Source organism: Nerophis lumbriciformis, linkage group LG10 (genome assembly GCF_033978685.3).
Source record: "Nerophis lumbriciformis linkage group LG10, RoL_Nlum_v2.1, whole genome shotgun sequence".
Taxonomy (NCBI): Eukaryota; Metazoa; Chordata; class Actinopteri; order Syngnathiformes; family Syngnathidae; genus Nerophis; species Nerophis lumbriciformis.
Genome location: NC_084557.2, coordinates 52,168,318 through 52,181,870, shown reverse-complemented (window position 1 = coordinate 52,181,870; position 13,553 = coordinate 52,168,318). Strand labels below are relative to the sequence as shown.

The window sequence follows — 13,553 nt, the reverse complement described above, 5'->3', positions numbered from 1 at the left end:
ACTTTGGAGGTGGGAGGGGCCTATCCCCAGGTGCATGTCTTTGGAGGTGGGAGGGGCCTATCCCCAGGTGCATGTCTTTGGAGGTGGGAGGGGCCTATCCCCAGGTGCATGTCTTTGGAGGTAGGAGGAGCCTATCCCCAGGTGCATGTCTTTGGAGGTGGGAGGAGCCTATCCCCAGGTGCATGTCTTTGGAGGTGGGAGGGGCCTATCCCCAGGTGCATGTCTTTGGAGGTGGGAGGAAGCCGGAGTAATCGAAGAAAACAAATGACAACAGGTGAGATTCTTAAAATTCTGTGCACCAGTTAGTGTTTACTGTGTAAATATGGTCGGCAATAGGCTACGAGAAAATAGCAGCTACACAACAGCTAAGCACACAACATCACACAAGCCAGACATATGTAATAAGTGTCCTTAAATGAACAATATTGCTAAAACAGCACATTTGTCAATATAAACAAGTATCTAATAATTATAGTTGCATACATACAAAGTTTCCAAGGCAGAAATGTCATAGAAAGCATCTAGTAACAAACGTGTCCGCATCATTCAACTTATTGTGCCATGAGCTAAACTTAACAATTGATTATTGAAACAACTACTGTAGGTGTTACCTCTATACTCTAACTGAAACACAGGATAAGTTCATGATAGACAGTTAATAATAAATAAGCTTACATACCATTGTTCTCTGTTTGACTTGATCAAACCTTTTCTACAGTAACATTTCACACAACAAAATAATACAATTGTGTGTAAGTCATGCTGATAGCCTATTGGATTAATATCGGTATCTGCAAATACTCTAAGCTCCAATATTGTTATTGAACTGGCAGTGAAAAAGGTTAAATCGGGACAATCCTAATGAAAAATACAGTACACTGTATGTTTGATTAAAATAGGAAAGTTATTAAATAGAAGAAGAAAAATAAAATGGGGCGGTGTGCTCCGACGGTCGTCCAGAAACTTGAGGGTTCCTGGTATGAATTCAGCTTCAGCCCTCCTAGTCACTGCCGTTATGCCCTTGGACAAGACACGTCCGTCACCTTGCTCCCAGGAGGAACTAAAGATGGAAATGCTATACTGATACTATGCTATAATCTGGCTCATTTACAGATTGTACAGTGGATTGTTCAACTAACTACATTGTAAAGAATGATAGAAAATGAATAACTGAATAAAGATAAGAAAAACAAAGACATTTCAAACAAACACTGAAGTAAACATTGTGAATGAGTCGGACTAGAGTGGACTTCAAGCTGCATCAAGTCTTTGTCTTTCAGTTCTTTGTAGTCGAGATGATGTCATCTTCAATATTTGTTCAGTTTATTGATATCTTTGACAACAAGTACTTTGGGTTCCACGATTAAATAATTAATAATCATTTCTTCTTTCCTGCTTCTTTACGTTGCTTTCTTGGCTATGCCAGCATTGTGTGTTTGTAAAAGGTTTGTTCCTTGCTTCTCTGCCTCAGCAATACCACCTTCATTTTTAATGTAACTTCATGATCTGACCGGTGTGATGTCGTTTCAGCCAAGCAGCTTGTTAGACACCCACCCACTTTGATTGCAGAAAGCTGGTCATGGACTGAATCATCTTGTTCTCCTCCTGTAATATTGGCTTGCCCAGTAACCATAAAGCCTGTGTAAGTTGGAGCCCCTTCACAGTCTTAACCAGTAACCATAAAGCCTGTATAAGTTGGAGCCCCATCACAGTCTTAACCAGTAACCATAAAGCCTGTGTAAATTGGAGCCCCTTCAGTCTTAACCAGTAACCATAAAGCCTGTGTAAGTAGGAGCCCCTTCAGTCTTAACCAGTAACCATAAAGCCTGTGTAAGTTGGAGCCCCATCACAGTATTAACCAGTAACCATAAAGCCTGTGTAAGTTGGAGCCCCTTCACAGTCTTAACCAGTAACCATAAAGCCTGTGTAAGTTGGAGCCCCTTCACAGTCTTAACCAGTAACCATAAAGCCTGTGTAAGTTGGAGCCCATTCACAGTCTTAACCAGTAACCATAAAGCCTGTGTAAGTTGGAGCGCCTTCACAGTCTTAACCAGTAACCATAAAGCCTGTGTAAGTTGGAGCCCCTTCAGTCTTAACCAGTAACCATAAAGCCTTTGTAAGTTGGAGCCCATTCACAGTCTTAACCAGTAACCATAAAGCCTGTGTAAATTGGATCCCCTTCACAGTCTTGCCCAGTAACCATAAAGCCTGTGTAAGTAGGAGCCCCTTCAGTCTTAACCAGTAACCATAAAGCCTGTGTAAGTTGGAGCCCCTTCAGTCTTAACCAGTAACCATAAAGCCTGTGTAAGTTGGAGCGCCTTCACAGTCTTAACCAGTAACCATAAAGCCTGTGTAAGTTGGAGCCCCTTCACAGTCTTAACCAGTAACCATAAAGCCTGTGTAAGTTGGAGCCCCTTCACAGTCTTAACCAGTAACCATAAAGCCTGTGTAAGTTGGAGCCCCTTCAGTCTTAACCAGTAACCATAAAGCCTGTGTAAGTTGGAGCCCCTTCACAGTCGCTTTGTTCATGTGACTGTACTGCTCCAATTTGTGACCACACAAAGTTAAGATCTCTGAGATTCACTCCTGAAAGATGGGAGTAAAAACAAAAGCGTCCAATCCATTATTATTACGAACTTATCAAAAGAAAAGTTTGAGTATGAGATGGCAGCTAAACATCTTTTCCTAGCAAACTGAACTCCAATTAAAAGTGTTAGTACACAATGTGTGATATCATGAAAACCAACCAGTTCTTTGTCTAAAGTGTGTTGTCACAATACACAGTACACTTGTACTCTCATTCCTCTTCATGTGCTTCTGTTTCTAACCAAGTATGTCCAGATAAACGGGCGTGGCCTTCATTAGCAATAACAGAGTCTTCTGAATGTCCTTCATGTGAAGACGCTGTTGTGGTTCTCTCTGCCAGCAGCCAAGCATCACGTCATAGACTTCTTTGGGACAGAGCTTTGGATGCTCCAGAACCTTGCCTTGAGTTATGCATTCAATCACCTAAAAAGAAGAGGACACAATGTTCAGATGAAATGTATACGTAGGGATGGTGCTGATCCGCATTCCGATATAAGCGTAAATCATAGATTGGAACTGTTCCAATCCAACCTACGGAGATTTCCACACAAGTCTGTGGTATACTGTTTGCTGGAATGATTTCACAAGTTCACAAGCGAGCTGGTTGCAAACTGTGGAATGGCTTTTCAAAACAAAGGTGCCTCAATTAGACATGGAGACAGCTCCCTCTAATGTCTGTCAAGACGTTTTAAGGTGGAAAAAAGGTTTGCATCAACAATCCTTCTATTGAGCAAAACTGATTACTGCCAGTCTTCTGTCGAAATCAGCTTCTTATCGAAGAAAAGCTACCAGTTGCATAATGCAATAGTGGCATCTATCGATGTATGCTACTGTGTCCAAAAATGATACCTTCAAAATAACAAATAACACTCCTACTGAAAAATTTACCGTATTTTTCGGACTATAAGGCGCGCCACCTGCAGGAATGGGGTGTGTATGGCCCGGCCTCAAAGCCAGCGGCAGGTGAGTAGATTGCCCAGCTGGGGCTGATTATCTAATCACCTGACCCCTTATTAGCAGCAGCCGGGACAAGACACATTGTTGGAGTTGAAGCCAGAGAGAGAGACACACACACGGATGAGACAGAGACTGCTGGAAAGCAATTCTGACCTGTATATAAATTAAATGATAAATGGGTTGTACTTGTATAGCGCTTTTCTACCTTCAAGGTACTCAAAGCGCTTTGACACTACTTCCACATTTACCCATTCACACACACATTCACACCTGATGGAGGGAGCTGCCATGCAAGGCGCTAACCAGCACCCATCAGGAGCAAGGGTGAAGTGTCTTGCTCAGGACACAACGGACATGACGAGGTTGGTCTAGGTGGGGATTGAACCAGGGACCCTCGGGTCGCGCACGGCCATTCTTCCACTGCGCCACGCCGTCCCCATATGACATATGACAATAAAAGACGTGCTCAACCCTGTCTGCCGGGCTACCGAGAGATCTGTCGGCACCAGGAGAACCCCCCACACACAGAGACACTCACAGCGCACTTTTCTTTTTTCTCAAAACTTGACAGTGCGCCTTATAACCCGGTGCGCCTAATGTACAGAATAATTCTGGTTTTGCTTACCGACCTCGAAGCTATTTTATTTGGTACATGGTGAAATGATAAGTGTGACCAGTAGATGGCAGTCACACATAAGAGATATGTGTAGACTGCAATATGACTCAAGTAAACAGCACCAACATTTTATATGTTCCATTGAAAATATAAAACTTTACAGATGGCGCTCAAAAGTCTATCAAAATGTTTTAGTAGGACTTTGGTAAGCTATGAAGCCACACCGCTTGATGGATTGTACTGTGCTTCAACATAGGAATATTATTATAGTGTGTGTATAAGGTAAGATATATTATCTGGTGTTTTGTTTCGCAACATTATGCAAAAGCAACTTTTCTGACATTCTGGTACCTATTGATCTGTATTTGGGATCTGCATAAATCATCCTGAAAAATTGCGTGCCTCCGCCTTTGTAGTCCATGCCAACGCTGTAGTCGATAAGCTTCTTCTTTTTCTCTATCTTCTTGTTATGTGACATTCATCCTCCACTGTTGCCATTTCTAATATAAAGTAGTGTAAAGTTCTTACTTATATCTGTCAGTAAACTCCCCATGAAAGCACTAAAACATACCGGTGTAGTGATTTTATATTATTCACCCAAGGAACTTTAGTTATTAGAGAGTTCCGGTCGGACGGTTTTTCACGGTACACATTTCCGGCGGATGAGGAGATGCTGCTCTGTTATTGATTGAAGTAAAGTGTGAATGCCATTAAAACAGTTAGCGCCATCTTTTGACACTTCTTCCACTCCCGTCCTTGCACGCTACACCGCTACAACAAAGATGACGGGGAGAAGATGCTTTCGAAGGTGAGGCACATAAATAAGACCGCCCACAAAACGGTGCATCCTGAAGAGACTGTCAGAAAGTGAGTTGAAGATGATGTGTAAAACATCATCTATGCAACATTTTGAGCAAAGAACCAGCATTACATGTTATGTAGACCACAAGGAAGTCTTTTACATTTAGAAAAATAATAATAATAATAATATGACTCCTTTAATGCACCCTATAATCCGGTGCGCCTTATACATGAAAAAAGATCAAAAATAGATCATTCATCGGCAGTGCGCCCTATGGTTCGTAAAATACGGTATATAATATAGAGGTAGCACATTCTGACATATTTAGCCATTAAATAATGCTGGCACTACCACTCGGTAAAGGATAGACAAAAATAAGCAACATATTGACTACAACTGAATAAAAATGACAGACTCATGCTTGCCTCTTTGGGTCAACCTCTACTATACAGGTAAAAGCCAGTAAATTAGAATATTTTGAAAAACTTGATTTATTTCAGTAATTGCATTCAAAAGGTGTAACTTGTACATTATATTTATTCATTGCACACAGACTGATGCATTCAAATGTTTATTTCATTTAATTTTGATGATTTGAAGTGGCAACAAATGAAAATCCAAAATTCCGTGTGTCACAAAATTAGAATATTACTTAAGGCTAATACAAAAAAGGCATTTTTAGAAATGTTGGCCAACTGAAAAGTATGAAAATGAAAAATATGAGCATGTACAATACTCAATACTTGGTTGGAGCTCCTTTTGCCTCAATTACTGCGTTAATGCGGCGTGGCATGGAGTCGATGAGTTTCTGGCACTGCTCAGGTGTTATGAGAGCCCAGGTTGCTCTGATAGTGGCCTTCAACTCTTCTGCGTTTTTGGGTCTGGCATTCTGCATCTTCCTTTTCACAATACCCCACAGATTTTCTATGGGGCTAAGGTCAGGGGAGTTGGCGGGCCAATTTAGAACAGAAATACCATGGTCCGTAAACCAGGCACGGGTAGATTTTGCGCTGTGTGCAGGCGCCAAGTCCTGTTGGAACTTGAAATCTCCATCTCCATAGAGCAGGTCAGCAGCAGGAAGCATGAAGTGCTCTAAAACTTGCTGGTAGACGGCTGCGTTGACCCTGGATCTCAGGAAACAGAGTGGACCGACACCAGCAGATGACATGGCACCCCAAACCATCACTGATGGTGGAAACTTTACACTAGACTTCAGGCAACGTGGATCCTGTGCCTCTCCTGTCTTCCTCCAGACTCTGGGACCTCGATTTCCAAAGGAAATGCAAACCAAACCAACCCAAACCATCAGTGATGGTTTGGGGTGCCATGTCATCTGCTGGTGTCGGTCCACTCTGTTTCCTGAGATCCAGGGTCAACGCAGCCGTCTACCAGCAAGTATTAGAGCACTTCATGCTTCCTGCTGCTGACCTGCTCTATGGAGATGGAGATTTCAAGTTCCAACAGGACTTGGCGCCTGCACACAGCGCAAAATCTACCCGTGCCTGGTTTACGGACCATGGTATTTCTGTTCTAAATTGGCCCGCCAACTCCCCTGACTTTAGCCCCATAGAAAATCTGTGGGGTATTGTGAAAAGGAAGATGCAGAATGCCAGACCCAAAAACACAGAAGAGTTGAAGGCCACTATCAGAGCAACCTGGGCTCTCATAACACCTGAGCAGTGCCAGAAACTCATCGACTCCATGCCACGCCGCATTAACGCAGTAATTGAGGCAAAATGAGCTCCAACCAAGTATTGAGTATTGTACATGCTCATATTTTTCATTTTCATACTTTTCAGTTGGCCAACATTTCTAAAAATCCCTTTTTTGTATTAGCCTTAAGTAATATTCTAATTTTGTGACACACGGAATTTTGGATTTTCATTTGTTGCCACTTCAAATCATCAAAATTAAATGAAATAAACATTTGAATGCATCAGTCTGTGTGCAATGAATAAATATAATGTACAAGTTACACCTTTTGAATGCAATTACTGAAATAAATCAAGTTTTTCAAAATATTCTAATTTACTGGCTTTTACCTGTATATGGAGAAATCTGCAGACGTAACGAAGGCAATTTTGCCTTTGTTACGTCTGCGGATATCTCCATATTACCACTTTAGTGATGTATTTACAAATTCCAAACAGCTCATTTGGAGCAAGTTTGGAAGTAGGCAAAATTGTTTCATGAATATTTCCTCCATGGTTTGATTTCACATTTTCTGGATTTATGGGGATCCTAAACACACCAAATTAGGTACCAAATAGGTAAGAAAAGGTTCATTTTGGATAAAAGGAGTCCTTTAAGGGGAACTAAATGTGATCCCTGAAGAGGTACATGTCTCAACCCCAACCCAGACATACACCATGCAGCTCAACAAAAATGAGATTTGTTATTGTTATTGTACACTGCACAAAATAGCTGACAAAATATATGATAAAAAGATTAGATTTTAGGAAAAAAATACTGAAAACTTGTAAAATTATCCGTCCATGCAGCTTGTTAATATGACTTGATAAGACATTCTGAATTAAGATTTGTATATCTACAAATTAGCAGGACTTTAAAGGTAGAAACAATTATTTTATTCTGAAAACAACCATTATTCAACTTGCAATTCTTAAATTAAGCATTCTCTAGATGTTGTGAAATATTTGAATAAGATTGTATGTGTGGGTAAAATCAAAATATCTTATTTGAACAGTTATTTTCTCAATTTTAACATTTTTAAACTGGAATAGACAAATTGATGATGTCAAGTCAATGACTAAAAATAAGTAAATAGCTTAAAACTATGGAAATGTATAGAAATATCATTTATAGTTGAAAATAATCTAATTGAAATGACTTTTGATGTCATTATTCTGGTAATATTAATGATAAAGCATTTATTTTGTATTATTATGTAAGTTTTGAGACAGGTGTGATGCCACATTGTGCATTTCTGACTTTGCTCACATGTTGTTAGGAATGTTGAGGGAGTTTGTGCGTTTTCTGAAGCACATGAAAAATGAGGGGGCACATTGGACGTGGTGTAATAACACATGAAAAATGAGGGGTCACATTGGACGTGGTGTAATAACACATGAAAAATGAGGGGTCACATTAGACGTGGTGTAATAACACATGAAAAATGAGGGGTCACATTAGACGTGGTGTAATAACACATGAAAAATGAGGGGTCACATTAGACGTGGTGTAATAACACATGAAAAATGAGGGGTCACATTAGACGTGGTGTAATAACACATGAAAAATGAGGGGGTCACATTAGACGTGGTGTAATAATACATGAAAAATGAGGGGTCACATTAGACGTGGTGTAATAACACATGAAAAATGAGGGGTCACATTAGACGTGGTGTAATAACACATGAAAAATGAGGGGTCACATTAGACGTGGTGTAATAACACATGAAAAATGAGGGGGCACATTAGACGTGGTGTAATAACACATGAAAAATGAGGGGGCACATTAGACGTGGTGTAATAACACATGAAAAATGAGGGGTCACATTAGACGTGGTGTAATAACACATGAAAAATGAGGGGTCACATTAGACGTGGTGTAATAACACATGAAAAATGAGGGGTCACATTAGACGTGGTGTAATAACACATGAAAAATGAGGGGTCACATTAGACGTGGTGTAATAATACATGAAAAATGAGGGGTCACATTAGACGTGGTGTAATAACACATGAAAAATGAGGGGTCACATTAGACGTGGTGTAATAACACATGAAAAATGAGGGGTCACATTGGACGTGGTGTAATAATACATGAAAATGAGGGGGCACATTAGACGTGGTGTAATAACACATGAAAAATGAGGGGTCACATTAGACGTGGTGTAATAACACATGAAAAATGAGGGGTCACATTAGACGTGGTGTAATAACACATGAAAAATGAGGGGGTCACATTAGACGTGGTGTAATAACACATGAAAAATGAGGGGTCACATTAGACGTGGTGTAATAACACATGAAAAATGAGGGGTCACATTAGACGTGGTGTAATAATATATGAAAAATGAGGGGTCACATTAGACGTGGTGTAATAACACATGAAAAATGAGGGGTCACATTAGACGTGGTGTAATAATACATGAAAAATGAGGGGGTCACATTAGACGTGGTGTAATAACACATGAAAAATGAGGGGGTCACATTAGACGTGGTGTAATAATACATGAAAAATGAGGGGTCACATTAGACGTGGTGTAATAACACATGAAAAATGAGGGGTCACAATAGACGTGGTGTAATAATACATGAAAAATGAGGGGTCATATTAGACGTGGTGTAATAACACACGAAAAATGAGGGGTCACATTAGACGTGGTGTAATAACACATGAAAAATGAGGGGTCACATTAGACGTGGTGTAATAACACATGAAAAATGAGGGGTCACATTAGACGTGGTGTAATAATACATGAAAAATGAGGGGGCACATTGGATGTGATGTAATAACACATGAAAAATGAGGGGGCACATTAGACGTGGTGTAATAACACATGAAAAATGAGGGGGTGCATCAGACGTTGTGTAATAATACATGAAAAATGAGGGGGCACATTAGACGTGGTGTAATAACACATGAAAAATGAGGGGGCACATTAGACGTGGTGTAATAACACATGAAAAATGAGGGGGTGCATCAGACGCTGTGTAATAATACATGAAAAATGAGGGGGCACATTAGACGTGGTGTAATAACACATGAAAAATGAGGGGGCACATTAGACGTGGTGTAATAATACATGAAAAATGAGGGTGCACATTAGACGTGGTGTAATAACACATGAAAAATGAGGGGTCACATTAGACGTGGTGTAATAATACATGAAAAATGAGGGGTCACATTAGACGTGGTGTAATAACACATGAAAAATGAGGGGTCACATTAGACGTGGTGTAATAATACATGAAAAATGAGGGGGCACATTAGACGTGGTGTAATAATACATGAAAAATGAGGGGTCACATTAGACGTGGTGTAATAACACATGAAAAATGAGGGGTCACATTAGACGTGGTGTAATAACACATGAAAAATGAGGGGTCACATTAGACGTGGTGTAATAACACATGAAAAATGAGGGGGTCACATTAGACGTGGTGTAATAATACATGAAAAATGAGGGGTCACATTAGACGTGGTGTAATAATACATGAAAAATGAGGGGTCACATTAGACGTGGTGTAATAACACATGAAAAATGAGGGGTCACATTAGACGTGGTGTAATAACACATGAAAAATGAGGGGTCACATTAGACGTGGTGTAATAACACATGAAAAATGAGGGGTCACATTAGACGTGGTGTAATAACACATGAAAAATGAGGGGTCACATTAGACGTGGTGTAATAACACATGAAAAATGAGGGGTCACATTAGACGTGGTGTAATAACACATGAAAAATGAGGGGGTCACATTAGACGTGGTGTAATAACACATGAAAAATGAGGGGGCACATTAGACGTGGTGTAATAACACATGAAAAATGAGGGGGCACATTAGACGTGGTGTAATAACACATGAAAAATGAGGGGTCACATTAGACGTGGTGTAATAACACATGAAAAATGAGGGGGTCACATTAGACGTGGTGTAATAACACATGAAAAATGAGGGGTCACATTAGACGTGGTGTAATAATACATGAAAAATGAGGGGGTCACATTAGACGTGGTGTAATAACACATGAAAAATGAGGGGGTCACATTAGACGTGGTGTAATAATACATGAAAAATGAGGGGGCACATTAGACGTGGTGTAATAACACATGAAAAATGAGGGGTCACATTAGACGTGGTGTAATAACACATGAAAAATGAGGGGTCACATTAGACGTGGTGTAATAATACATGAAAAATGAGGGGTCACATTAGACGTGGTGTAATAACACATGAAAAATGAGGGGTCACATTAGACGTGGTGTAATAACACATGAAAAATGAGGGGTCACATTAGACGTGGTGTAATAATACATGAAAAATGAGGGGGTCACATTAGACGTGGTGTAATAATACATGAAAAATGAGGGGTCACATTAGACGTGGTGTAATAACACATGAAAAATGAGGGTGCACATTAGACGTGGTGTAATAACACATGAAAAATGAGGGGTCACATTAGACGTGGTGTAATAACACATGAAAAATGAGGGGTCACATTAGACGTGGTGTAATAACACATGAAAAATGAGGGGTCACATTAGACGTGGTGTAATAACACATGAAAAATGAGGGGTCACATTAGACGTGGTGTAATAACACATGAAAAATGAGGGGTCATATTAGACGTGGTGTAATAATACATGAAAAATGAGGGGTCACATTAGACGTGGTGTAATAACACATGAAAAATGAGGGGTCACATTAGATGTGGTGTAATAATATATGAAAAATGAGGGGGCACATTGGACGTGGTGTAATAACACATGAAAAATGAGGGGTCACATTAGACGTGGTGTAATAACACATGAAAAATGAGGGGTCACATTAGACGTGGTGTAATAACACATGAAAAATGAGGGGTCACATTAGACGTGGTGTAATAACACATGAAAAATGAGGGTGCACATTAGACGTGGTGTAATAATACATGAAAAATGAGGGTGCACATTAGACGTGGTGTAATAATACATGAAAAATGAGGGGGCACATTAGACGTGGTGTAATACATGAAAAATGAGGGGGCACATTAGACGTGGTGTAATAACACATGAAAAATGAGGGGGTCACATTAGACGTGGTGTAATAATACATGAAAAATGAGGGGGTCACATTAGACGTGGTGTAATAACACATGAAAAATGAGGGGGCACATTAGACGTGGTGTAATAACACATGAAAAATGAGGGGGTCACATTAGACGTGGTGTAATAACACATGAAAAATGAGGGGGCACATTAGACGTGGTGTAATAACACATGAAAAATGAGGGTGCACATTAGACGTGGTGTAATAATACATGAAAAATGAGGGGGTCACATTAGACGTGGTGTAATAACACATGAAAAATGAGGGGGCACATTAGACGTGGTGTAATAACACATGAAAAATGAGGGGTCACATTAGACGTGGTGTAATAACACATGAAAAATGAGGGGGTACATTAGACGTGGTGTAATAATACGTGTGTGCGTTTCTGATGAAACCGTTTGCAGAAAGCGGGCAGGCGAGCGTTGAGGAAGTGGGAATAATGTGCTGAAAAAAGGCAATCATTTGACAGATCTATTTAAAATCTGAACACATGTTCATGTAAGTGCAAATGTACCTCATTGTTGGCCAGCTGGAACCACGGTTGTTTGCCATGAGTGAATATTTCCCACAGAATAACGCCAAAGCTCCACACGTCACTCTCAGTGGTGAACTTCCTGTACATGATACTCTCTGGGGGCATCCATCGAATGGGCAGCATGGTGTGACCTCCCACCTGTGCACAAAACATGCATGCGCTTTGTAAATTGTGTGATGTTGCTCGTTGACAGTAAGAACCTTTACTGTCCACCTGGACAAAATACAGCCCATGGGCCGTTTGCGGCTCGTTAAACTATAAATCCAGCCTGCCAGATTTTTTTTCAAATTCCATCCATCCATCCATCTTCTTCCGCTTATCCGAGGTCGGGTCGCGGGGGCAGCAGCTTAAGCAGGGAAGCCCAGACTTCCCTCTCCCCAGCCACTTCGTCCAGCTCTTCCTGTGGGACCCCGAGGCGTTCCCAGGCCAGCCGGGAGACAAAGTCTTCCCAACGTGTCCTGGGTCTTCCCCGCGGCCTCCTACCGGTGGGACGTGCCCTAAACACCTCCCTAGGGAGGCGTTCGGGTGGCATCCTGACCAGATGCCCGAACCACCTCATCTGGCTCCTCTCGATGTGGAGGAGCAGCGGCTTTACTTTGAGCTCCTCCCGGATGACAGAGCTTCTCACCCTATCTCTAAGGGAGAGCCCCGCCACCCGGCGGAGGAAACTCATTTCGGCCGCTTGTACCCGTGATCTTGTCCTTTCGGTCATAACCCAAACCTCATGACCATAGGTGAGGATGGGAACGTAAATCGACCGGTAAATTGAGAGCTTTGCCTTCCGGCTCAGCTCCTTATTCACCACAACGGATCGATACAGCGTCCGCATTACTGAAGACGCCGCACCGATCCGCCTGTCGATCTCACGATCCACTCTTCCCCCACTCGTGAACACGACTCCGAGGTACTTGAACTCCTCCACTTGGGGCAAGATCTCCTCCCCAACCCGGAGATGGCACTCCACCCTTTTCCGGGCGAGAACCATGGACTCGGACTTGGAGGTGCTGATTCTCATCCCAGTCGCTTCACACTCGGCTGCGAACCGATCCAGTGAGAGCTGAAGATCCTGGCCAGATGAAGCCATCAGGACCACATCATCTGCAAAAAGCAAAGACCTAATCCTGCAGCCACCAAACCAGATCCCCTCAACGCCTTGACTGCGCCTAGAAATTCTGTCCATAAAAGTTATGAACAGAATGGGTGACAAAGGGCAGCCTTGGCGGAGTCCAACCCTCACTGGAAACGTGTCCGACTTACTGCCGGCAATGCGGAC

At 41.5% G+C, this 13,553-nt stretch overlaps 1 protein-coding gene across 4 annotated transcripts in view; it reads right to left on the bottom strand.

Moving 5' to 3' along the window:
• Positions 1 to 301: 301 nt before the first annotated feature.
• LOC133612219 (NT-3 growth factor receptor-like) overlaps positions 302 to 13,553 on the bottom strand; it is a 127,957-nt gene continuing 114,705 nt past the window's right edge. For all 4 annotated transcript variants that reach the window (XM_061969439.1, XM_061969438.1, XM_061969437.1 and 1 more), the window contains 2 exons: positions 12,260 to 12,418; positions 302 to 3,009 (listed from right to left, as the gene is read on the bottom strand). In XM_061969439.1, coding sequence (XP_061825423.1) covers positions 2,824 to 3,009; positions 12,260 to 12,418 — 345 coding nt within the window. In that variant the 3' untranslated portion in view covers positions 302 to 2,823. The remainder of the gene's footprint in view (positions 3,010 to 12,259; positions 12,419 to 13,553) is intronic.